General features: G+C 44.9%; 2 protein-coding genes across 3 annotated transcripts in view; one reads left to right on the top strand and one right to left on the bottom strand.

The window, feature by feature from the left end:
* Positions 1-27,757, top strand: part of ARSG (arylsulfatase G) — a 588,957-nt gene that overhangs the window by 163,309 nt on the left and 397,891 nt on the right. The gene's annotated exons all lie outside the window — the stretch shown is intronic.
* WIPI1 (WD repeat domain, phosphoinositide interacting 1) overlaps positions 1-27,757 on the bottom strand; it is a 67,916-nt gene that overhangs the window by 29,984 nt on the left and 10,175 nt on the right. For both annotated transcript variants that reach the window (XM_063293460.1, XM_063293461.1), the window contains exons 2-4: positions 18,874-18,956; positions 14,804-14,973; positions 10,596-10,692 (exon numbers count right to left, since the gene is read on the bottom strand). In XM_063293460.1, the coding sequence (XP_063149530.1) occupies positions 10,596-10,692; positions 14,804-14,973; positions 18,874-18,956 (350 nt within the window). The remainder of the gene's footprint in view (positions 1-10,595; positions 10,693-14,803; positions 14,974-18,873; positions 18,957-27,757) is intronic.

Raw genomic sequence — 27,757 nt, 5'->3', positions numbered from 1 at the left:
AAGCAGCAGACAACAGCCCAATCAAAGAACTCCCAAGGAGAGAACAACACCCCCACCAACACAAGCTGGACAAACCACGGTATATAAACTGAGAGCAAGGCCCACTCCCTGTTCACACTGAAGATGTTGCCTAGTCAGGCAATTAAATGTCTGCGAGAAAACAACCAGGCTCAGAGAGCGCCAAGGATTCCACAGTTGTCTATTCCTACCCACAATGACAACAAAATGGCATGATGTCAAGATGCCTTTCAGCCCTTCCCCACTCTCCTCCCACATTTTGGATTCTGTCTTGACTGGTTGAGGGGCAGCTAATTGGGGAGCAACCCAGTGAATTGCGAAAGAGCAATAGGCACTCCACGCATGCTCTTGTACCCTCCTGATTGTGGACTCTTAAGAGTTTGTGCACTATGTTCATACTCTTGTGCACCACTGATGCAATTCAAAATGCTTTGCTGCAAAGATGCATTTGCCAATTTGGGTTGTATACTGAGCCCCCCCCTCCCCCCAATGTGTTGGCAAGTGAAGTATAAAATACCTTCTTCGTTATTATTTTTGCTGAACAATGGTTGTACGCCTGATGGCTTTTATTTAGTTAGTTAATTAATAAACTGCAGTAGTCAGACGTCAACTTCCAACGGTTTACACCATAAAATGTAAAAAGCATAAATGCCAAAACCCCTCACAAAACTACCAGAAAACAATTGGTGCACTGATGACCATTCACTTCCCAAAGGCCCTTTTCGTTCTGTTCTGAGTTTTGAGGTGTAAATGCTGGCAGGGCTTTGTCTGGTTGGGCCTGGAGATTTGAAATTTGTTGTAAGCAAACACACAATGCTGAAGCTGTTTCATGTTTTGTTCCAACAGAATGTTCCGAGTTAGACTGCTGTTCTAAGCTCAAATCAAAATCCATTTTCCATTCTGTGCACATTCCTTGTTTTCCATACACAAAACTTTACTGCATATTCCCATCTTCTGGAACCCACTTCACCCAATCTTTCTGCACATTTTAGCAGTAAGCACATTTTCACGCTAACTACTTGCTTTAGTAACGAGGGATGATCCTGCAGCACACACAGATAATCCCAGTCTAAAACTAGGAATGTGCTGTGTCAGAAAGCAGAGGAGAAAAGCCTATCCTTTGTACAGATCAGCCCCCTCCAACTTTCTGCCCTCTGCATGTGTTGGAGCTACAACTCCAGGAGTTCAATTACTGTCATGGGCTGGGCAGACGGAACTAAAAGAAGGGAAGGGATTCGTTAGGCTTCTCCATTAAACCTCCTTAAGTCTTCAGATCCCACACTTAACTTTTTCCCCAGCCTACAGAGCACCTTCCTGGCCTACAGGCAAACTTACCATCACAAATATTAAACTGTTGATGTTTGCAAATGTCATAATAGTCCAGCCACAGATGGGCAAGTCCTTGTGCTAATACTGAAAGATCTCTTTGTATTCCTAATGCCACTTGGTGCTGGGCCAAACATAATATTTAGCAGGTTGTGTTCACAACACTGACATGGAAGTATGGGAGATAAGAAGCATGGAAAATGCCATCTCAGGACCAATTTTATGCTGTTTTAAGGAAAAGCAAATTCAAAATACTTGAGTGACCAGAAATAACATTTTTAAAAAAATTTAAGGCTGCCAAGGCCTGTTATTGTGCTTGCACTAGAGTGGTTAAGGTAAGGTAGGACAACCAGATCTGGACAATTGCTAGGTAACAGCAGAGACACTTTACCTGTATTGCGCCCCTGCCACCTAGTAGCCATCTGGATTTTTGCAATCCAGATCTGACAGCCCAGGATAACTATGAATGTGCTGCCTCTACCGCTCAAAGGCCCTCAACCATTCAAACTGCAATATTCCCATGAAGTGAAAGAGCTTGTATATTATAGAAGAAACAATCTCATTATTTTTGAGGACGCATATATTTGTAATAGCATGAAAGCAAAATTTCTGGGACCTTCTCCATAGCATAGATTCTTGTCTGGCTTTTCAGACATTAAAAATGAAGAGAAGGGAAGGGAAGGGAAGAGAAATTTTAGAGTAGAAGTAGGGAACCCCTTCTCTGTTAGGCCTGCCAACCACCCAGAAGCTGCATCTAAAACCCTCCTATTATCTGCAATGATAGCTGTACTTGCAAGTGCAGCTTCCCCCTCCCCGATGTCTACCTCTGCAGCTGAGATGGGGTATTTGCAGCATTCTGCCCAAACTTGAGTACTCACAATCTTCAGCTGTTACCAGTAGGGCAAAGCTGGTAAACAAAAAAACACACACACAAAAAAACCCTTCTCTAATGTCACAGCTGAGTCTAAGATTGATGATGTAAAATATTATATTTCTTTACTTCTGAGCCCTAACAGCATTTGAGGAAATACTAATTACACACTATAAAGAAGCTCTGGGTTCATCTTCAGTGGGTCACTGTAACCTTGAGTTTCTTTCCACAAGAATGTTCAAGGAACTTGAAATGTAGCCTTCAATTATGCAGTCCTGATCTGGTGCAGAATTCAATTGTCTAGAGATTGGTTCAGATATTATGTAGGTGGATAAAACTCTAGTATATGGCATAGAATAGCAGACACATATGACACTGTTATACATGGAATATAAATTAATATGTAATACGACACTTCCCACACATAGATGTAATTTACAAAGGTCTTGGGATAAGAGAATACATCTGAGATTTGATCAGTATGGCTATGTCAGGCTCTGCCTGTGATCCAGTAAAGACACAGACGCTAGCATAGGCTTAGGTTCTGGCTTTATTGAAGAACAGAGTGCATGCCTTTAAAAGGCTGAGAGTGAGGGGAGCGCGCCGGAATGGGATTTAAATAGCCTGCACCGGTCAGCGCTCCACCCCTTATTCCAGGTGCGTCCCACGAGTCCCACCGGTTTCGCCCCTGTCAGGTGAGAGGTTGTTAAGCCCCCCTGCGCCCCGGGTGTCGCCTCGATCGCCTTCCTGAACGGTAATGGTTCATTGCCGGGCGATCAGGCTCTTAATCCTTTGACAGCTTGGGCACGCCTCTCTTGTTGTTTAGTCAATTGCTTGTTGGCAACTTTGTATCGCTGTCTTCCGCGCCACCGGTCTCGGTTGTTACTTAGTTTCCTGCACCTGTTGCTTTCCTTTGTGTTTCATAGTTGCCTTTGCCTTAATCCGCCAGGGACCCATTTCCCTGTATTGTCATGCGAGCCGTTGTGATGTCACAAGCATCGCAATGGTGATCATGACATACTGCCCCCCTTTAGGAAATCGCCGAGGGTTTGGAGGGATAGGCGGTATGGAAGTTGCGGATCAGGTCGGGAGCCTGGATGTCGCGGGCAGCGACCCACTCAGGGTGTGGGAAGTGTTTCCATTTGACTAGGTACTGGAGGGAGCCCCGCAGCTTGCGGAAGTCTAGTACCTCCTTGACCTTGAAGTGTTACTGTCCGTCTATCATCACTGGTGGGGGGGGAGTGCGTGGGTGCCACCGGGAGGGGTCACTTGCCAGCTTAAGTAAGCTGCAGTGGAACACCGGGTGCAGCCACTTTAAATTATGGGGCAGGTCCAAGCGCACCATGACTGGATTCATGATTTGTGTCACCTGGAATGGCCCAATAAATTTGGGGCCCAGTTTCTTAGACGGTTGCGGTGATTTGATGAATCTGGTAGATAGGTAGACCAGGTCCCCTACCCGAAACGTTGGTTGTTGGCGCCGGTGTTTGTCCGCTTGCAGTTTGTATGTGGTTTGTGCCTCTTTAAGCACGTCCTTGATGACCGGCCAGGAATCTGCGAGTTTCGCACCCCAATCACAGGCGGCCACTGCTGGGGACAGGGGCTGGGGTAGCTCAGGGATGGGGACAAACTCCCGACCCGACACCACCCCGAAGGGGGTTTGTCCCATGCTTTGATGTATCACATTGTTGTATGCGACCTCTGCAAACAGGAGTAGGTCCACCCAGTCATCCTGGTGGTAGTTTATATAGGAGTGGAGAAATTGCTCCAGTGTGGCATTAAGGATCTCTGTAGATCCGTCCATCTGGGGATGCCAGGAGGTTGACAGGGCTTGCTGGGTGCCTATCAGTTTCAAAAAAGCCCGCCAAAACCTCGAGGTAAATTGTGTGCCCCTATCGGTCACCAAGTGGGAAGGGCAACCGTGGAGGCGGTACACGTGTACCAGGAAGTTTCACCAGCTGTTGTGCTGACGGGATCGAGGCGCAGGGGATGAAATGGGCTTGTTTTGAGAAGTAGTCTTTGACTACCCAAATGACCGTTTTCTTTTGGCTAGGCGGTAAGTCCACAATGAAATCCACTGAGATTTCATCCCAAGGGCGGGAGGGTTCAGCCATGGGTTGCAGCAGCCCCTGGGGTTTACCAGCCGGTCGCTTGGCCATCGCACACACCGGGCAGGACGCCACATACATTTTGACGTCCTTCCTCATCGAGGGCCACCAAAACTGCCAAGTTAGGTGTAGGGTTTTCAGGAACCCAAAGTGACCAGCCTGTTTGCTGTCATGCGATCTGCTAAGGATCGTCGGTCTTTGTGAGTCAGGAACATATAACCTTCCCTCCGCCCATGCGAGGTCCTGTTCCATAGTTACTTTATTAGGGTTGGCGAGGAGCCAGGGGTCAGATTTTATTGCTGTTATAAAATCTGCCCGTAGCCCACCTGGCATCTGTGGTTGCCTGCGCCTTGGGGTGAGTTGCGCCAGAGTCGTTTGCAAGGGGGGGCAGGCTGTCCCCGAGCGCGTCCCCGGGTGACAGCTGCCAGACCCAGCTGGGAGTCAGAGAGCACAGTCCCGACGATGTCGGAGATAGGCTCCGCATCCTGGGGTAGCTGGGAGAGTGCGTCTGCCAGGAAATTCTTTTTTCCTGGGATAAACTTCAGCTGGAATTTGAACCGGCTGAAGAACTGAGCCCAGCGTATCTGTTTGGGACTGAGGCACCGGGGCGTATGGAGCGCCTTGAGATTGCGGTGGTCTGTCCAGACCTCAAACGGGCAAGTCGCCCCTTCCAAAAGGTGACACCAAGCCTCCAGTGCTGCTTTAACTGCAAAGGCTTCCTTTTCCCACACGTGCCAGCGCCTCTCTGTCTCTGAAAATTTCCTAGAGAGATAGGTGCATGGCTTCAGGATTCCAGCGGAATCCTTTTGCAGTAGGATGGCCCCAATTGAGAAGTCAGAGGCGTCTGCCTGCACCACAAAAGGCCGTTCGGGGTCCGGGTGGGACAGGATTGGCTCCGCTGTGAACAGCACTTTTAGCTTGTCAAAAGCGGTTTGACAGTTGGGAATCCAATTAAGCACGCCCCCTGGGTTTTTGACCTTGTGCATCTCCCCAACGCCTTTGGTCTTTAGTAAATCGGTTAAGGGCAGGGCAATTTCCGCGAACCCCTTCGCGAAGGACCTATAGAAGTTCGCGAACCCAAGGAAGCTTTGAAGCTGGCGCCTGGTGCGTGGGCGTTCCCAGCTCAAAACTGCCTGAACCTTTGCGGGGTCCATCTCTATGCCCTTGTCAGAGATTCTGTACCCTAAGTAGTCCAAGCGCAACTTGTGGAATTCGCACTTGGACAGCTTAGCGTAGAGTTTGGCTTTCCAGAGCTTAGTGAGAACTTGATCTCTGCCCTCCCCACAGTCAGAGCGGAGGATTTCTCCTTTGTTGGTGCTTGGTAGACCCCGTCCTCGAACGTTATAGAGCGGGTCCTCCAATTTATGCAGGGGTTGTGGCGTGCTAGCCAGGGGATCCCCAGCACCACTATGGGCTTCCCCACCGGGGTTACCACAAAGTCTATGGACTCCCTGTGGGTGCCCATTTTCAGGGTGACCTTTCTTGTACCCTGGGTGGCCGGTCCCCCCCTGCTGTAGAGCCGTCGAGTTGTTGGAACACCAGCGGTTTAGGGAGGGGGGAGCAGGGCAGTTTTATTGCGGTGACAATGTCTGGGTGGATTAGGTTTCTGGAGCACCCAGAGTCCACCAGAGCTTCGACCGCGATGGCTCTAGAGCCATAAGTCAGTTCGATTTTCCCTGCCAGGATGGAGCAATCTTCACTCACCCTGGGGTTGTCGCGCCCCTCCTTTACCACCTGCCCAGCGGCGCTGCTTAGGGCAGGTGGGAGGTGTTTCCCGCTGGCTGCTCCTGGGCGTCAGCCACGTCCCCTGCGAGGTAGGCGTCCGCTTCCTCGTCCGGGGTTGCTAGCGCTCCTGTCAGCCGGTTGGGAGGGTTGGGTGGCTTGTGCGGCGCCTTCAGTGTTGGTCTGGGTGGGCGATCCGTCGTCCTGTCCTTGAAGCATTCAGCTGCCCGGAGGCCCGTCTTCTCACACCTGGCACATTCCCCGCGGGCAAACCGCTGTTGTCGCTCTGCGTCCCAGGTCGGGCCCAACTGTGGGACTGGTCCTCTCCCACTGGGAGGGGTTCTGTCATTCGTGGTTGCTAGCATGAAGGTGCGCTGGGCGTGCTCAGCCTTTCTGGCCAGACAAATCCACCTGTGTAGGGAGTCTGAGTCGTCCCTATAGAGTGCCCATTGTAGCACCTCACGGTTGAGGCCATCCTTGAACATGTCGATCAAGGTGGCCTCAGACCATTCCGGGATTTTACCCGCTAGGACCTTGAACTCGAGAGCGTAGTCTGCCACCGCTTTTTTCCCTTGGCGAAGACCTTTAAGGGTACTCTTGGCCCTTTCCTTTGCCAGGGGGTCTTCGAAGTAATGTTTGAGCGCGGCTAGGAAGTTGTGAAAAGTGGCCAGGGCTGGGGCTCCTGACTCCGACATCTGGACATACCAATCCGCAGCCCTGCCTTTGAGTTTCGTGGCCACTGCCGAGATTTTGGACGCTTCCGTCTCGAAGCAATGTCCATACTGGGCCATTAGTTCCTGGCGTTCGTCAGGAAGAATGACAGGTTCGTGGGGTCTCCGTCAAACTTCACGGGGAAGTCCTTGGCGAATCCCCCAACTTGCAAGACCCCCACCTGTGGGTGGTTAGGGATGACCCCCACCGGGCTGGGACCACGAAGCCCTGCGAAAGAGTCCCGTGCTTGGCCCAATCCTCTCGTGGTTGTCGATGGGGTGGGTAGGGTGCCCCGATCCCCTCTTGCCCCCTGTGCAGCAGCAGTCTTTGTGAGCTCGCTCACCACCGATGCCATGGACTGGAGCATGTGTTCCAGGGCTTGTACCTTGGCTTCCAGGGTGCTGACCCTGTCCGGTATGACAGGGTCGTCCGTCCTTGGTGCTGCTGGTTGCTGCCCGATCGGCAGTCCTGCGACTCCTTGCTCGGGCGTTTGGGGGTAGTGGAGTCTCCAGGTGGTGTAGGATGTCCCCGTCCGGGGTCCTGCTCCGCCGTCCCACGTGAAGAGTTGTTTGCCCCCGACTTCATCTTCCGTTGGGGCTCTCCAGTCCGGGCTGGAGCTCCAGGTCTGGAACTGGGGTATGGTGTGGGCAGGGAGGGAGCCCGTGTCCCATCTCGGGTGCGCCGACTCTAGCAGCTGTCGGGTCGTCTCCTCCTCTTGCATTGCGTCCTTCGCGCCTCCGGTGTGAAGCGCCGACTCCATGGCCGTCTCCGGTTCCGTCATCGCCGGTGTTTTCTCCCGCAGAAAATTTTTTTTCCCAGTGGAGACTGGCGAGGTTCGTTTTTGAGACTCTCAGCTTTATGTCAGGCTCTGCCTGCGATCCAGTAAAGACACAGACGCTAGCGTAGGCTTAGGTTCTGGCTTTATTGAGGAACAGAGTGCATGCCTTTAAAAAGCTGAGAGTGAGGGGAGCGCGCCGGAACGGGATTTAAATAGCCCGCGCCGGTCAGCGCTCTACCCCACCTTATTCCAGGTGCGTCCCACGAGTCTCACCAGTTTCGTCCCTGTCAGGTGAGAGGTCGTTAAGCCCCCCTGCGCCCCGGGCGTCGCCTCGATCGCCTTCCTGAACGGTAATGGTTCATTGCCGGGCGATCAGGCTCTTAATCCTTTGACAGCTCGGGTGCGCCTCTCTTGTTTAGTCAATTGCTTGTTGGCAACTTTGTATCGCTGTCTTCCGCGCCGCCGGTCTTGGTTGTTACTTAGTTTCCTGCACCTGTTGCTTTCCTTTGTGTTTCATAGTTGCCTTTGCCTTAATCTGCCAGGGACCCATTTCCCTGTATTGTCATGCGAGCCGTTGCGATGTCACAAGCATCGCAACGGTGATCATGACAGGCTACTTTTGTACGTTGTATTATATATTACCATAGCCACAGGGAAGAATGCTTGTCTGCTTACTATTCTACCACATCAGTAGGGTTCTGGAGGGATGAGAGTAGAAGATCTCATCTTTGGATCATCAATTTATTATGAGATTTATTTCCTCTAAGACTCTAGAAAAATGTGTGAAGACCTGTTAAGATGTATCTCATAAACAGAACAGTCCTGTATAATCTTACTCAGAACTAAGTCCTCTCACTAAGTTCAGTGGTGCTTATTTGAAGTAAGTAAACATCAGGTAACAAACCAAGTATCAACAGCCAGAGGCTGGGGATACTGGGGAGAATCTGTAGCAGGGTGTCCACATGTAAATGTGAGCTTTGGGTATACTGAGGAACACTTTGTTCCAGGACTGGAAAACTTGAGAGCCACTGCCTGTTAGACTAGACCAGACTTTCTCAACCTTCTGACCCTGGAGGAACCCTTAAAATATTTTTCAGGCCTCAGGGAACCTCTGCACATTCAGGGGTTTAAATGTATAGGCCAGAAGTTACAAAATTATTATATTCAGGTGTAGGCCTGTATATATGCATTAACAGTGTTCTTAAACTGAAAATAAAGAATGAAACTTACCTTTTTAATGGGAAGTTGCCTGAGTTTGAAATAATTTTTTAAATAAATTGTGATCTCCCAGGGAACCCCTAGTGACCCCTCGCAGAACCCTGGGGTTCCATGGAACCTGGTTGAGAAACCCCAGACTAGACAATCCTGAACTGAAGGACAAATAGGCTTTTTTTTGTTACAAAGCAACTTTCTACTTAATTCTGACTATTCTTCCTAACTATCCTCCACAATATCATCAACAGCTAAATCAAATTCAAGTTTTTTGAGAACCTTCCTCTCAGCAATGCTACCATATATTAAAGGCAAGCAAATACATGCTATGGAAATAACTTACATAATTCCTTCTGATTATAGGTAGCAATATCTTCACATAAATTTCAAGGTCATCTTGAAAAAAATGGGACTTTCTTTTCCTTTGGCAGAGAATACATGCAATTCTGACAACATTAACACAAAAATGTCTTTGCAACATGATATCTGAGCACAGCATAAGCAACTCTGCAGAACAAAAGCTCATTACTTTTGGTTCAACCCAAGAGAAGAAATCTACGAACCAAAAGCTGCAGAAAAGCCTCCTTAGCAGCCCCTGTCTTGAGCAGTCAGCAAGTTCTAAAAAGCACTCTGAACTGCCAAGATGAACTGCTCTGTGGGACAAGAACCCTGGGAATGAGAACCAGTCTTGCCCTCCCATAGAAATACTTTCTTCTTGAAATATCTAGTAGCCTATATATGCAGATTAGATGTAATTCAATCCTAAATGTATTCATTCAAAAGAATGCTCCCCAGGCTTGTGTTTAAATAAGGAATCTTAGGACTGCAGTAGAAGTACATTTAAAGCAGAGTGCAATATAGGCTGGGTTGACACGGTGCGCTAAGTCAGTTTACCGAACAATTTATCACAAACAGATCCTCTCTAAACCATTGTTTATGAATTAGCATGGTTGAGCTCACACATCACATTAAGCTGTATTATGGTTAGTTCAGTTTTGCCTAACACAATATTTAAATCCAGCTACACCCTTAAACCCCATCCTTGCATTTATTTATTCTGTGTTGCTCAGGATTAAAACAAGCATTGTGCTTTTTGAACTGCTGGAAACAGCTTAATTCTCTGAATGCAATATGCAATCCATATACCCTTATGTCTTGCACTGAGGCAAACATCGTATCATTTCAGAGTCTTATAGAAATACATTGCTGATCTGTAAACAATAACCTACAAGCCCCAAATGCCCAACAGTGCCCTACCATCTTTATATAAATGGGGGAGGGGGGGAGCAGAATAGAGGCTACTGCCTAACAGCTAGAGTGTGCAAATGAACAATTTCTGCAATTTGAAAAAAATAAAGGTATTTTGGACTGCTTGGAACATCAGTCCCCAAACATACGTTGCTATTAAGTAAGCTGATCACATTTCAATGTTACTTTTATTTATAAAAATATTGTAGTAGTACAGATAGCCAGGCAAGTAATACATTATGGCCCACTTCTCCAGATGGTGCAACACAGAAATGGGGAATGTGGAAGCAAAAAGAGAATCTTGCAAACCACATACTGGGAGACACTATCATTTTGCTTCCATGTGAAAAGGAGGAGGATAGCTGAAAGATCCAACAAAAACTGTGGAAAAACTTGATGGGAGAGAGATAGCATCAGCAGCTTTTCCCACTGATGTGCCTTGGCCTTAGAGAAGTTTGTAACAGAGCCAATATTAGACACCAGCAACTCTAACACAGCACTGTGAAGAGAAGACAAGCAAGATTCTTCTATTCACAAAGTCCCTTACAGGTTATCTATATTCAGTTTACTCTTCTTTGGCAATTCATGCTTGTTCCCTTACCTGTTGTGTTTGGAGGGGTATTCAGGATTGTTTTCAGAAGCTTCATATCTTTAATGTTATGAATATAAATAGATTCTTCCAAGCAAACGATCAGTCTCTGCAAGGATAAAAATTAAAACAAAACAAAAGTCTTGTTATTTAGACACTAGAAAGACCCCAAGCATTGCCAGAGCCCATCAGGGCATTCCAGAAGGATTCGGTCATAGGCCAACTCAAACTACCTGCTGAGTGGGTGAATGGGAGGACTCCTAGCTTTATCACTTTTGATATATATTGTACACTATCTTTTCCTCAACGGAATTTTTATGGAAAGAAAAACTATTACTGAAGTGATAGGGAAAGACAGAAACAAGACCAGGTACAGTTCTCCATAATATACCACATTTGATATTTCAAAACAGGAGATAGATATAACTCAGAAACAGCATCTTACACATCAGCCACTATAGTTCTCTGTGATATGTGAGTGTTATCATTTACAAAAATGTTTTGTCTCATTAAGAAAAGCAAGTAAAGGCATCCTCAAGTCAAGCTCAGCTCCTGGTAATTGTTCCATAATGTTTTCAGAGAACCATAGGGTTGGAAGGGACCTTAGAGGTTTTCTAGTGCAACCACCTCCCAAAGCAGGAATCCTCAGACCAACCCAGACAAATGGCTGTCATGGAGTACAGTTAACAGACCTTGTTTGCATTCTGGGCACAGTTAACAGATTTGGTTTGCCATGACCTCCTTGTACCTAATCTTATTCAAAAACTCTAAAATTTCATGAGATTTCAGTCTTATTTTTCAATTTTATTTTTTACTTGATGTTGGGATTGCATACTCAACATTTAGGAGTATAACAGCACTTATGGCATATATAGGAGCTGTTGTAGTCTGTGTGCTGTGAAATTGAAAGCACACATTGGAAAAATGAATCACTGGACACATAGACACCAAAATTACTTGATTATATCATGTTCTTCTAGCTGCCAAGATAATACAAAACTGTGCAGAATATCTGTTTGGAAATTTGCATACACTGAAGCTGCAATCCTATATTCATTTACCTGGAAGTCAACTCCATTAAACGCATTGGGACTTACTTCTGAGCCTATACTACTATACTGTGAAGAAGTTTATTAGCTTATTCAGCAGCCACTGAATAAGCTAAAGAAACGAAGATGATTACAGGAAAAACCTGATATTCTAATACTGCAAATATGAACATTTTTCTTCTTTGTCCAGCGGCTATGCATATTAGAAACAGGAGCAAGTTATCATCTCTGACAAATTGCTAGTGCCATAACCACGTTGTGACCGTCTAGTCACAACAATCTAGACATCTTGGTTTTGTCAATGAAGACACAGAAGCCATTTACAGGATCTAGCGGGGGAAAGAACACAACACATCTGAAATCACCCTAATATTGTTCCTGGAATCCGGAGGCTGCTGAAAATGTAATGTTTTCAAGATGAGCTTTAGGTTTGTAAAACCCGGATTTGAAATTACTGCAGAAATAGGATTCAGTAGTGGAATCCTACATTTTTTTTTAGAAAACAAACTTTTTTCCTAGGTACAGCATTCCAAACAAGGATTGTCAAGTGATCGAACCGTGTTATTTCAATAAATAAACATGTTATTTCCAAATAATACAGCACTATATTTTCCAGTACCTCATACATAATGCTAAGGTAACCAGAGAGTTTCCATTAAAATGATTCAAGCAGAAGAGAGTGTATTCTGAGCTTGTTTCATTATCAGTGGTTAGCTTTAGATTTTGTAACAAAATACTATGATTCTATAACTTCCAGAATTCTCTATGAGATCAATGTTCTTCATATGTAAGAAATCCCCATATGTAGTCTAAAGCTGGCTACTTTTTAAAAATTCCCTTCTATTATTTCCTCATACCCCATTTTGTTTCTAAATCCTTAAACAAGATGGGCTGACTAAAAATGCACATAACATTCACAAGAATCCATTTATGCAATGGTCCCTGACCTCTGTATAAAAAGAGGGAGGGAAACAGTTCCACGTGCCAGTGGAAAAATACTTTTTAAAATTAGGCCTTATTGCACTGAAATCTTCACAACAGGTTTCAGTCAGTCTACAAACTGCCCCTGAAAAAGGTGTAAATCCAAAATACATCAGGACTTTCACTTGCATTTGGGACTTTTCCCCCTCCCTCTTTATAGTCTTTGGTTTTTAGCGCCTGCTCTCCTTTTCTCATAGTGAGCTCTGATCAGTATGAGGGGTTCAAAACAACATTCCAGCACTATGCCAATCCTGAGATTAGATTCTCGGGTGAGGACTTAACACCATACGTGCTGTTTTGCAATGGGCCATGTGCCTGAACCTAAGTTCTAGGTTTCAGTGAGACGCAATTCCAAGTACCAACAAGAAAGCAGTAATTAGTTCAGAAAGACATTGTTCAGAATTCTGGGAGTTGAAGTCCACACATCTTAAAGTTGCCAAGTTTGAAAAACACTGGTCTAGACATAGTTTTCCTCATTCCTACTGGGAGGAGGGAAAACATTCTATGGAAAAGGGAACATTTGCATCTCTCACCTGGCATGAACAAACGATATTAGGAGGACACAAAAAAGGGGGGGGGGATAACTAAACCAGAGTACAGCAGTTCAGTTATAAGGAACAACTTAAGAAATTATTGCTATTCAGTTAAGTGGGGGGAGTGAGGCAGTGCAACATAGCAAGTCTCTCTATATAGAATAGCAGAGATAACGTGTTCCTCTCAAGGTCACACAATCAATCACACAGACAAAAAGGTCAGGACAGGTTTTAAAATATTCCTACCATACCTAGCATATTGTTAGTTTTTGAAATTCAGTTTCTACAGGAGTGGCTGTGTATTTTACAACAGAAACAAAGTGTTCTGTCACTTTAAAGATTAAGGAATTGCTTACTAAAGAAGTCTTCATGGATAACAATCCATGTATTTAGTGAAGTAGACTATGATTATGATCTAAAAGTGTATGGAATAATCTGTTTAGCCTTTCCAATGCCACAAGACTTTGGTGCTGCAATGGTGGTGAATTTGAGAAACAACTGGTGATGGATAGTAGTAAGTTTTGAGTTTTCAAAGGATTAAACACATTAGATAAGCCTTCACGTCCGAGCAGCATACTTCTTATTCTCAAACGTTCAAAAGAAACAATGGAAGGGCAATACCTTCATTACCTGCTTGTATCCCAGAGGATCCTGGTGGATCATCATTAAATTATGGTTTATATAATTGGTCCGATACAAAAGGCAATTTTCAAAATTCAGCGTTATTAGGTACAAGCAAGCCAAGCTGAAGCACCCTGCACGTTTGATGAGGGTGATCAAGAGTATACCCAGTCCCACAAATTAGAAGCTTCTGGAGAAACCATGAAGTAGTTCTTCCAAAAGCCCAGAACCTTCTTGCTAAGAATCAGAGCCTGATGCAAACCAACTAAGCAGGCTTTTGGTTCCAAAGGGACAGCTCATATTCACATTCCCATTTTTTAAATTTTGCTTATAAAAATCATACCCTTTCACCAACTAGAAACCAGATTTGATTTTGCCAACATATGTGATTAATAATGATCTGGCACTGAAGGGCTTCAGCAGTTTAATTTAAAAGGATTCCTCTATTCTAAAAAACTAAGATTTTCCATTCATGTGTCCAATCAAGAAAAATAACTGCACAAAAGCTCTTACATTATTTGTAACAATAACAGTTCATAGTTTTCATCATAATGTTCATAATGTTCAAACGTTTCTTGTGTTAAGAACTGGACCCATGCTTGACAGAGGGTGCTATAATATATTAGAAGGGAGATTGACTGTTAAGGCAAATGGACACACTTCATAAAATTAGAGGAGTATGAAAGACTGCAGTTCAGGTAAGATTGAGGCTTACCTTTGATATGGAATAGATGTCATTAATAATGAAAGATGATGTCACTCTGAAACATAAGGTAGGGTGACATTTCAGTTAAGCCATGCTTTCTTTCCATGGCTAGTTGAGTGAATAGAAATTGGCTATATTCACACAGTAGCTTACATATCACAGGTGAGACAGGGAAATAAACCACATGGCATGTGAATCCAGTCTCTTATTTCTAGAGTAAATACCTTCCAGATGCTTAATGTTTCTGAAGGTGATCTAGAGAAAGACAGATGCCTTGCCACCAAGAAGATTCAGATCATTTACTGTCAGAAAAAAGCCTTTAGGTTTTACCTGACGGTTGAGCCGGATGGAAAGGATATTGCTAGAATAGCTGTAGTTACAGATTTCTGTCCCTTTCTTGAAATGATAGACATTCATTTGCTGCGGCTTCACCCGACTCACCACTACCACCAAACTGCTGGAGAATAGGCGTTCCACAATGAAAACATCTGGGATTTCATCTGGATGGAAGTGTTAAAAATTATCATAGAGACAGCATGTTTTCAAAAAGGAAGGAAAACGTTATTGGTTTGATTTCTATCTCACATTTCTATTCCAATATTGATGAAAAGGCCAATATGCGGAATCTATTTATTTATTCATTATTGAATTTCCATTCCATCTTACTTTGTATTCCAAACTCAAGGCAGCTTACAACAATCATTGAAAAATAACAGAACAAAAATGCAATAAATATCAAAACCAAAATTAGCCATTAAAATTATTTTCAATTAAAACCTTGCAAAGGATGTATATTTTACCATTTACTTAAATGCTGGGAGAGTGGAAACTAAACACAATCTTTAAGGAGTTGCTCTGTAGCCTAGGAGCCACACTAGAGAAGTACCAAATAGTCAGTGGCAGCATCTTCAGAGATAACAGGCCTTTCCTGCTATCTAAGTAATGGGGCAGGTTCATAGTGGAAGAGGTGGCCCTGCAGATAATCTGGCCCTAACCTGTTTGACTTCAAAGCTCAACAACAGCACCTTAAATTGTGCCCAGCAGGCAACTGATAGCCAGCACAGATATTTCAGTACAGGTATAATATGATCCCTATACTTTCTAATGGTAAGTAGTCTAGCCACCAGTTGCAAGTTAACATAGCAAACTGCAATTAACCTCAAGAAGAAACAAAAACTTTCATGTAATCCTTGTAGTTATGCCAGCAGAGAAGAGGTAAGCAAATCACTCTGTGGCTAGAAATTCTAATGCTAAAGTAGGGCTACCATATCTGGGGTGTAAGTATCTGGATGAGCACTAGATGGTAACAAAGAGATAAATTTCTGGATCTTTGCAAGCCAGGTTTGATAGCCCATCTCAAAGTCTGATGAAGATATGTTCTGTGAAAAGAAGGAAGACTTTAATATACTCTGTAGTATAGCTAGTATTTTCTTGTGGGATTTTTGTTTGTGATGATACTGTAACATTGTATCACACAGTGAAAAGGTGTTCAAAGAAGATCCTCTTGCCTCCTTGGCAGTGTTCTTCTGAAGTGGAGCAATTTGGAATAGAATATCCTTACATTTATCTCAATTTTGTCATTCTGTAATACAGCCCTATTGTTTCTCATCCAATCTTTAATGGGAAAGCTAAAACAGTGGTCCCTCTATTATTGATAACAGTGATTAAGCCAAAACCAAGCAATTTGTAGGGGCCATTCCTTTAAATGCACATGATAAACAGCTTCCAAAATCAGTTTTAAAACAATTATTTTTAGCTAAGTCAATATATTTTTCTTTTTCAAACTGCCCTCATATCCTTGCTTAATGTTCTCAAAACTCAGTACTGTATTTCCATGATGTCTTATTAGGTGAGATAGGATAATAGTATTGTTTTCAGGCACATTAGAAATTGTGCTTTTGTTAATTTAAAATAGCCTTTAACCTTTATATATGGCAGAATCACCTTCTTTAGAAGCACTGATAGCCATGTAGCTGGGGTAATGAGGAAAAGTTATGTAAATAAAGTCATTAATTTAATTAATATTATTTTAAACTTGTATGGCGCCCAACACTCAATGACTCTGGGTGGCTCACAACAATCAAAGAAATTACAATAAAATCAATTAAACATAAAAAATAAAGATACAATTTAAAAAGATTTAAGTCTTTAATTAAAAAAGATTAAAAGCCTAAGTTTCCTTTAGCATGTCCTACACTGTATTTGTAGCATTTCATGTTAAAGAGCTCTCAACCTTTAAAACCAACTATCTTCTACCATGAAATGTAGCAACACAGAGATATCCATTTGTCTGCCTGAGTCAAATGTAAAAATACCTGGAAATGTGTCCTTGAATAACATGTTGTGTCCTGATAGTAAGAATGTAGTTCAACATATCCTGACCTACCAGGTTTTGTTGAGCCACATGTAAGTCCTACTGTTTGACTTTACACAATACTGTTATAATGGCTTCATTTGGATATAACCCTAACCAAGTCTACCATATCTGCAAAAATCAAAACCACCACTAAATAGCAGCAAAGAGTTAACCTTTTGTGTATCTTTGTTGCCATTTAATTGTTGTTCAGAGTTTTGCACTCCACATATGGTAGCTTACTTTAGTATTAGAAGTTCAAGTCTCAGACTTATGTTCTCTCCTCTTTTTTTTCTGGCTTAGTTGCCAGGGTTAGATGCAAGTTTCTATTTCTGGTTGAGACTAATCACAGTGTAGTGTGCTATGCAAACTATAAGCTATGATTTAGGCCTCTTTGCTGCCCTTCAGTCATCACAGCTCAGATACAGTTGCCCTAACTTTGAGGATTAGCAACACCCAACAGCTTCTATGGGACCTGCTCCAACAAACCTAAAGCTCAGTTTATCAGTCAATAATATAATGCTAAGCATAAAAGTCAGGGAAGGAAACTTGAAGTTAAATTTCATTTATTACATGTATATCTTGCTTTTCAGACTGTTTATAAGAGGATATCTTGATTTCTTCTGTGCACAATGTTGGTTCACAGCAGGCATGCTTTATTCATTCATTCATTCATTCATTCATTCATTCATTCATTCATTCATTCATTCATGTATTTTCTTTATGACTTCTGCTCATTCCTGCATTTCTGGGAGAGCTAAATCTTGGGAAGCAGGGTTATCTATCAAATTTTGTGGGTGGAATTCCATGGGAAATAGTCCTGTGGTCAAATCTCTACTATGTTAGGCTATTTAAGTATAACTTCAGTCAGCTAATGATCAAACATGAAAAAGAAGTGCAGTTGCATGGAAGCCACTAACAGAAACAACAGCTCTGAAATGGCTAGAATAAGATTCAATGAATTTCCTCATTAAAATAATGTTTAGCTGATGTGGAAACAATCTCATGAGGTATGAGAATAGACCTTGGCCCCTTCCAACTCATGCACTCAAGATAGCCACAAGAATTTGAAAGCTTTGATTTCTGCATTGTATAAGCCAAACTTGCCATTTCCACCAAACCTAGATAAACTCAGATTAATCTTAATTATAGTTGGCAAAAGCAGTTAAATTCAAAACATAATTTATTAAGCTGACTTGTTTTTAATAATAATAATAAATATTTACTTGTGCATTTAGTTTGGACAAAACACTAAACTATGTTAAATCCAAAACAGAAACTTCTAATTTCTATACTGCTATGGCAGAGGCATCAACGGTGTCACTCTCATAAACTAAATCACAGTGCAGTATAGATCTGGATGCAGCTATTCTGTGCTGAACAAACCTGAATTATTTTGATCTAACTGCACTGTGTTTAGGAATAAAGGGTTTTTATATTTCAGACATCTGCTTATAATCATCTCTTCTCTCCACCCCTTGAACTGTACTTTCTCAGCAACGATCTTGCCCATTTATTTTGTAGCTTTCATTCTGTGATTCTTAACAATGTCATAAATAAATGTCATCCTCAATAAATAATTTTCCTCAATAAATAATTTTAAAAATTATAATAAAATAATTTTAGGTTTATTTTCCTCAATAAGTAAATGAAGAAGTATAGTGTTTTTCACTCATTTGTTTAATTGGGTCCTCTCTATCCAGCTTTAGGACATGTGGAGAACTGATCATGTTTTATGGTCATATTTATACAGAAATATTGACAATTCAAAAGGATTCACAGTTTTTTAGGCACCACTGATACTGGTATCAAACACAGAAGCATTTCCCACAGTTTTGATTTATTTAGCGTGCAACTGTCCCTTTAACACAGCTACATCTAGAATGCTGCTTGAATACAAGCAAGACTGCGGCCAAGAAATGCCATCTGCTTTCTAGCAGGAAAGATAAAATGGAATTGCTCATTTGAGGCACACTAATGAGCTATAATGCAGAATAAAAACTATCACCAGCCACTATTTTGTCATGCCAAAATACAACAGACTTACTGCTTTCATGGACCTGATCCAGCTGTTCCACAGAACTCAGAGAAAAAAGTCTGTATCCAGTTTTGGTTCCAATGGCCAAGGAACTACAGAAGAGAAAAAGGACACTAATTAAATGCAGTAAGGTACATCCCATATAAAACACTTGAAATATTTGGATATTTTTCCAGAAATAGCTATAGTGGAAGATTCGCTAGGAACCACAGGCATGTCACCTTAACGCATATGAAAAAAAATAAGACAATATAATGAAATAGTTGGTATACTAATTCAACTAGTCTCAGTTGTTTGAGGACAGAGATATGAAAGAGTTCTTGCGAAGTCATCTTACACAGGAGTGGATCAAACATACTTTTTTTAAAATGAGCATTATCATCAGTGTACATGGAAATACTAAAATATGTAAGGAATAATATTGAGGGGTAATGTTCCATGAAACTACACTCAAAGCAGTAAAATGGGAGACAAAATAAAAGGTAAGGAAGGACAAAGGTAGTAAAGGATGAATGCAAGATGATGCAGCTTTGAGCAACTTTTTCAGCCAGAGGCTAGGTGTCTGCCACTAAAGTTGATCAGCAAATCATCAAACACAGTATCAAATTTCCCTCGTGAATTTTTTCCTTTGGCAAATTAGTAACATGGGTCTGGTAAGTCTCAATGCACCTACTTTACATTTTAAAAAACACTGAAATCCAAAAAATGAAACTTTCACCCTTTCCAAGCAATGCCATTTTGTCATTAATATTTCAGTCATGGTGTTTATTATTTATGGTCACAGACCAGAACAGTACAACAGCATTAAAAACAAAGAATTAAAATATGTATCTTTTCCTATTGCTGAAATAAGAGAGATACAACACCTAAGTTAAATTGGGCAAGGATGAAAAGCAGATATGCTGAATGAAATTATTTGCAAACACCTCTTAAACTATCCTGGAATATTAGGAAGTTAGAGACACATTAATTGCTGGCATATTCTGCAGTCTACTACAGCAAATGTGGTATGTACAGTTATTCTGGAATCTAGGTATTGAATATAGGCCCCTGAGGGAATGTGTGAATGTGGAACATCATTCACACCCCTGGCATTTCTAGAGAAAAGGCAATATAGTCCAAAGATTCCACTACTCCACCACTTCAGGTTCCTAGATTCTAAAGGATCTTCTTATACTGTATCTGATTTCTGTCACTGCTGGGGGGAAAACATCAAAACACACAGTGTAAAAACTCAGTGATGTTCAGAAATCATAAGCTGATCTAGATGCCTGTCAGGTTGATAAGTATTTGAATTTCCTGATGGAACAAGAATTGAGATTCTGCTGTGTGTGATTCGACAGTTCATGTCTAAGACTTTCATGTAAGCTCTGCCTTGACCTGATCATAGCCCAAGGGTAGCAATGATTGAGGGGAGATCCTAGGCTGCAACAGATCAGTTCCTTCCTCTTTACCCAGGAGGCCTGATCAAAGGAAGTCTGAGGGGCCCAACTTTATCACTGGAGATATATTTTTAATAAGGCTATGCAGCACCACAAAGTGCATAGAAGTGCAAAAGTAGCTGCTCTGTAATATACCCATTCACAGGATAATGCAGCAACTGTGGAGGCTAGCCACACAGTCCTAGGAAAAGACCCAGCTACTTTTAATCCAAAGGCTACACGGCCCCAAATTTTAGCAAACACTTAAAGGTGACAATCCAGCCCCTAGCCTTCATTTTGCTCAGGGCTGGCTTGATGCAGAGTAGCCCATTTGGGGCACAACAGATCACCTGGAACAACTTCTCTAGCAATTTTGATTTGATGGTTTTGAGAGTAGCAAAGTTAATGTCTGGATTTAACTGGATCCTGTGCAAAAGTTGTTCCAACACCTTGGCTTCAAATAATGTTCTTGCAGCTGGGATATATCTAGTGCAGCTGGGATGTAGTGCCTCTATTACTGGAAAAGGATATGGTGGTAGCTCAATTCAGGCATTATGGGAGGTATATGTAATAGGGGATTTTTGTCCTCTGGCAGTGTGAAAAATTACCCCTCAGTATTTACTGTAAAACACGCTGTGAGGAATGCCTAAGGCCAAATAAAAGACTCAGACTCTAAATCAAGTTTAAACTCTGGCTTTTATTTAGAATAGAATGCACACCAGTAAAAAGCTGAGAGTGAGGGAAGCGCGCCAAAAGTTGAACTAAATAGTCTCATGCCAAACAGCGCTCCACCCCCACACTCCCCGGGTGTGCCCCACGAGTTCCACGGAGTGACAGGTCATCAAGACTTGATAGGTGAGAGGTCGTCCAGCCCCATTCGCCCCGGGCATCGCCCTGTTTATCTTCTTGCGAGGTAACGGTCCATTACCGGGCGATTAGACCTCGATATTCCTCGAAAGCCCGGACACGCCCTTCTGAACCTTGCCCTGATCATTTCTTTGACAATGGTGTCAATGGTCGATTACCGGGCGATGAGACCTTGTTGTTCAATAGATCTCCCAAACCCATTACCTTCTTTGTCCGGTTTATCGCCTGCACCTCTCCAGTCATTGACACGCATCCGCGCTTTGTCATGCGAGCCGTTACGATGTTGCAAACATTGCAATGGCGATCATGACATACCGCCCCCCTGAAGAAAATCAAGCCGAGGGCTTGGAGGGATATGCAACATGGAAGTTGTGGACTAGCTCAGGGGCCTGAATGTCACGGGCAGCGACCCACTCAGGGTGGGGAAAGTGTTTCCAGCGCACTAAGTATTGGAGAGAGCCACGAAGCTTGCGGGAGTCGAGAACCTCCTTGACTTCGAAGTGCTGCTGTCCGTCGATCATGATGGGTGGAGGCGGGGGAGTGCGTGGATGCCACCGGGAGGGGTCACTGGCCGGCTTGAGTAAGCTGCAGTAGAACACAGGGTGCAGCCACTTCAAATTATGAGGTAGATCCAAACGCACCGTGACCGGGTTCACAATTTGTGTAACCTGAAAGGGGCCAATAAATTTGGGGGCCAGTTTCTTGGAAGGCTGAGGTGACTTGATAAATTTAGTGGAGAGATAAACCAGGTCCCCTACTCGAAAAGGCGGCTGTTGGCGCCTGTGCTTGTCAGCCTGAAGTTTGTATGAGGTCTGAGCCTCATTGAGAGCGTCCTTAATGACGGGCCAGGAGTCTGCGAGTTTAGAACCCCAATCACAGGCCGCCACTACTGGAGACGGGGGCTGTGGGAGCTCGGGAATGGGGATAAAGTCCCAACCTGATACCACCCTGAAGGGGGTTTGTCCCGTGCTTTGATGCACAGCGTTATTGTATGCAACCTCCACGAAAGAAAGCAAATCCACCCAGTCGTCCTGGTGGTAGTTGATGTAGGAGCGGAGGAATTGTTCAAGGGTAGCATTGAGGATCTCAGTAGATCCGTCAGTCTGGGGAAGCCAGGAGGTTGACAATGCTTGCTCAGTGCCAATTAATTTCAAAAAAGCCCGCCAAAACCGTGAGGTAAATTGTGTGCCCCTATCGGTCACCAAGCGAGGGGGGCAGCCGTGAAGGCGGTACACGTGCACCAAAAAGAGCTTCTCCAGCTGTTGCGCCGACGGAATAGAGGCACAGGGGACAAAATGAGCTTGTTTGGAAAAGTAGTCTTTGACTACCCAAATGACTATTTTCTTTTGACTGGGCGGTAAATCCACGATGAAATCCATAGAGATTTCATCCCAAGGGCGTGAAGGGTTAGCCACGGGCTGCAGCAGCCCCTGGGGTTTACCGGACGGTCGCTTAGACATTGCGCAAACAGGGCAGGATGCCACATACGTTTTGACATCCTTCCTCAGCGAGGGCCACCAAAATTGGCGTCGGGTCAAGTGGAGGGATTTGAGGAACCCGAAATGACCAGCCTGTTTGCTGTCATGAGACCGGCTGAAGATAGTTGATTGTTGCATGTCAGGGACGTATAAACGACCCTCTACCCAGGCGAGGTCTTGTTCCATGGAAACCTTGTCAGGGTTAGCAAGGAGCCAGGGATCAGACTTTAATGCGAGGGCAAAATCTGCACGCAACCCACCTGGCATCTGTGGTTCCCTGCGGCCCAGAGCGGGCTGCGCCGGAGTCGTTCGCAGGGGGGGGGGGGAGGCTGTTCCCGAGCACGGCTCCGGGTGACAGCGGCCAAACCCAATTGAGACTCAGAGAGCACAGTCCCCACGACGTCGGAGACAGGCTCTGCGGCCTGGGGCAGTCGGGAAAGTGCATCTGCCAAAAAATTCTTCTTCCCTGGAATAAACTTCAGCTGAAAGTTAAAACGGCTGAAAAATTGAGCCCAGCGAATCTGCTTAGGGCTGAGGCGCCTGAGCGTGCAGAGCACCTCGAGGTTGCGGTGGTCTGTCCAGACTTCAAAAGGGCAAGTCGCCCCTTCTAAAAGGTGATGCCAAGCCTCCAGTGCCGCTTTCACTGCAAATGCCTCTTTTTCCCAGACATGCCAGCGCCTTTCCGTCTCGGAAAATTTCCGGGAGAGATAGGCACAGGGCTTCAAGAGTCCGGCAGAATCCTTTTGTAATAGGATAGCCCCAATTGAAAAATCAGAGGCATCAGCCTGAACGACAAAAGGATGGTCGGGGTCGGTATGGGATAAAATTGGCTCCGCTGTAAAGAGAGCTTTCAACCGGTCAAAAGCAGCCTGACAGGCGGGAATCCAATTGAGCACAGCCCCTGGGTTTTTTACCTTGCGCGTCTCCCTGATGCCTTTGGTCTGCAACAAATCAGTCAAGGCGATCTCCGCGAACCCTTTTGCAAAGGATCTGTAGAAATTTGCGAATCCCAGGAAATTTTGGAGCTGGCGCCAGGTGCGCGGGCGCTCCCAGCTCAAAACAGCCTGAACCTTTGCAGGATCCATTTCAATGCCCTTATCTGAAATCCTGTAGCCTAAGTAATCCAGGCGCGACTTATGGAATTCGCACTTGGAAAGCTTAGCATAAAGTTTAGCGTGCTGGAGCTTGGTGAGAACCTGTCTTACCAATCTTTTGTGTTCTCTCTGTTTTGGAGTATATCAGGACATCGTCCAGATAAACCAGTACTCCTTTAAACAAATGGTCATGCAGAACCTCATTAATTAGTTGCATGAAAACCCCCAGGGCCCCTGCAAGACCAAAAGGCAGTACCTTATACTGGAAGGAGCCCAAGGGACAGTTAAAAGCTGTTTTCTATTCCCTGATGCGAATACGGTAATACGCCTCGCGGAGGTCAAGTTTGGAAAAAACCTTTCCAGTCGACAAATGTGCCAACATATCTTTGACGAGGGGGAGGGGGTACTTGTTTGACAAGGAGGCTGAATTTAACCTGCGATAGTCTGTACACAGTCTTAGGGTACCGTCCTCGCGGAACAGAACGGGCGCTCCAACCGGCGAGTTTGCTGGTTCGATGAAGCCCCGAGCGAGGTTTTTATCGAGGAAGTCCCGCAACGCCAATTCCTTTTGTGTCATTGGGTAAATTTTTGGCTTAGGCAATGGGACATGAGGGAGCAGTTCAATGGCACAGTCCGTCTTGCGATGGGGGGGATAACTGGTCCGCCTCCTCCTCCCCGAAGATGTCAGTGAAGTCTGCATATTGTTCTGGCAACCCCTCCATGGGGGAAGCGTGAACCTGAGGGTCGACAATCTCAGCCCTCCCTACAGTCAAAGTGAGGGATTTCCCCTTAGCAGGTGCCTGGTAGAACCCATCCTCAAACGTTATCGTACGGGTCCTCCAGTTAATGTAGGGATTGTGGCGAGTAAGCCAGGGGATTCCCAGAACCACTATAGGCTGAAACAGTAAATTTAGCGCAGCGACTAGGTTGGGGTGGATCAGGCATCTGGAACACCTGGAGACCACCAAAGCCCCAACTTAGATGGTCTTGGAGCAGTAGCTCAGTTCAATTTTTATGGCCAGGATGGGACAGTCCGCACTCACCCTGGTGGTATCATGCCCATTCTCTACCACCTGCCCAGCGGCGCTGTTTAGGACAGGTGGAAGGCGTTTTCCGCCAGCTGCTCCGGGGCGGTCAACCCGTCCCCCGTGAGGTCGACGTCCTCTTCTTCGTCTGGGGTCGCTAGTGCCCCTGTCAGCCGTCGGGGAGGGTTGGGTGGTTTCTGCGGAGCCTTCTGCGTCGGTCTAGGTGGGCGATCCGCCGTACTAGCCTTGTGGCATTCTGCCGCACGGTGACCTGCCTTACCGCACTTGATGCATTGCCCACGGGCAAAGCGACGTTGTCTTTCGGCGTCCCATGTCGGGCCCGACTGTGGCACTGGCCCTTTCCCGCTGGGAGGAAGCCTGTCTCTCTTAGCCACCAGCATGAAGGTGCGCTGGGCGTGTTCAGCCTTCCCGGCAAGACAGATCCAGTTATGCAGTGAGTCCAGATCGTCTCTGTACAGCGCCCATTGCAACACCTCTTGATTGAGGCCATCCTTAAAAATACCGATCAGGGTGGCCTCCGACCATTCAGGGACCTTCCCTGCCAAGACCTTAAATTCTAGGGCATAATTTGCGACCGATTTCTGCCCCTGATTAAGTTCTTTCAGAGCGCCTTTAGCCCTCTCCTTCGCCAGGGGGTCTTCAAAGTACCGCTTCAAGGCGGTCAGGAAGGTGTGAAAGGTAGCCAGGGCTGGGGCTCCGGACTCTGACATTTGTACGTACCAGTCCGCGGCTCTGCCCTTAAGTTTTGTGGCAATAGCCGAGATTTTAGCCCCTTCCAATGCAAAACAATGTCCGTATAGCTGGATGTAGTTTGTTGCGTTAGTTAAAAAGAATGACAGGTTCATGGGGTCGCCATCAAATTTTACTGGAAAGTCTTTAGCGATCCCACCAACTGGAGAAACCCCAACCTGTGAGTGCGTAGGGGTGACCCCCACCGGAATAAAACCACGGGGCCCTGGGCAAAAGTCCCGCGCCTGGCCCCTTCCTCTTGGGGCCGGCGATAGGGTGGGTGGGATGCCGAGACCCCTCCCTGCGCCCTGCGCAGCAGCACTCTTCGTGAGCTCACTCACCACAGTTGACATGGATCGCAGCATGTGTTCTAATGTTTGCACCTTGGACTCCAGAGCCCTGATCCTGTCCGGTGTGACGGGATCGTCCATCCTCGGTGCTGCTGGTTGTTGCCCGATCGGCAGTCCTACGAATTCCCTCTCGGGCATCTGGGGGTATTGGAGTCTCCAAGTGGTGTGGTATGTCCCCGGCCGGGGGTCCGCTACGCCGTCCCACCTGAAGTGTTGACTCACGACTCCCTCTTCCATCGGGGCCCTCCACTCCGGGCTGGGGCTCCAGGCTCCAAACTGGGGTGCGGTGTGGGAAGGGAGGGGGCTTGTGTCCCATCTCGGGAGCGCCAATTCCAGAAGCTGTCTGGTCGCCTCCCCCACTCGCGTTGAGTCCTTCGTGTCTCCGCTCTGAAGCGCCAACTCTAGGATCGTCCCTGGTTCAGTCATTGCTAGCTGCTTCTCTCGCAAAAAAAAAATTTCCTGGTAGAGGCTAGCGAGGTTTGTTCTTAAAAGACTCTCAGTTTTATGTGAGGAATGCCTAAGGCCAAATAAAAGACTCAGACTCTAAATCAAGTTTAAACTCTGGCTTTTATTTAGAATAGAATGCACACCAGTAAAAAGCTGAGAGTGAGGGAAGCGCGCCAAAAGTTGAATTAAATAGTCTCGTGCCAAACAGCACTCCACCCCCACACTCCCCGGGTGTGCCCCACGAGTTCCACGGAGTGACAGGTCATCAAGACTTGATAGGTGAGAGGTCGTTCAGCCCCATTCGCCCCGGGCATCGCCCTGTTTATCTTCTTGCGAGGTAATGGTCCATTACCAGGCGATTAAACCTCGATATTCCTCGAAAGCCCAGATGCGCCCTTCCAAACCTCGCCCTGATCATTTGACAATGGTGTCAATGGTCGATTACCGGGCGATGAGACCTTGTTGTTCAATAGATCTCCCAAACCCATTACCTTCTTTGTCCGGTTTATCGCCTACACCTCTCCAGTCATTGACACGCATCCGCGCTTTGTCACGCGAGCCGTTACGATGTCGCAAACATTGCAACGGCAATCATGACACACGCCTTGCTTGGTCCTATATTCCTCAATATTCCAGGAAAAAATTTTTTTAATCAAAATCCATGATTTTAGGGTTTTTTTTAAATTTAATTTTTAACAGGCAGGCTTTACCAAAGATTGCCGCTTTCCTGACTGCTGTTCTTAATCCTACTATACTCATACCGTTGTATCATTGGCATACAGCAATACTATGGTATGCTTGTCTGCTAGTCTGGGGAAATATTATGTTTCTTTAGATCATTTACTATGTAATTAAGACAGAAATAAAATAAGAGAGGAGCAAGGATACCACTTGCTTGAAATCACTTCTGATAACCATCCCGCTGGATGGCATTCCCTTCTCAGACTGGTATTTGTATATGGGAATGAGCTCACATGACAATGAGAAGGAGTGAGCCTTTAACTTTTGCCACAGAATTTCCCTGGATATGAAATGCTTGCTTAAGATCTACAAATGCTGTGGGAAAAAGGATCAACAGTTGTAAGTCTTCAAGTCTGATTTTTGTTTGGCTTATGTTTTATTATTTTGTTTTTGTTGATGGTTGTTAGCCACCCAGATTTGAATGTTAGATGGGTAGCCATATACAGTACATTTTCTAAATAAATAAAGTAAAACCAAACTCTGGTCCACTGTCCACTTTTTTTTGAAGCCAGCCTCTTTGAATGTTCCCAGTTACCAGCCAATTTTGCAATTCTCCATACAAGCATTTTGCATACTTTTTGCCACTTGTACTTAGGAGGCTTATAGCAGTATAGAATGTCTACAGATCATCCTTACTTTACCTGAAGATAGGAATAATGGCCGAAGGCCAATCTTTGAGGATCTGAACTGAGTTGTCAGTGGAAGTGAGGCCAGCACCTG

This window comes from Candoia aspera, chromosome 2 (assembly GCF_035149785.1).
Source record: "Candoia aspera isolate rCanAsp1 chromosome 2, rCanAsp1.hap2, whole genome shotgun sequence".
NCBI classification, from domain to species: domain Eukaryota; kingdom Metazoa; phylum Chordata; class Lepidosauria; order Squamata; family Boidae; genus Candoia; species Candoia aspera.
This window is presented reverse-complemented; position numbering and strand designations above follow the sequence as displayed.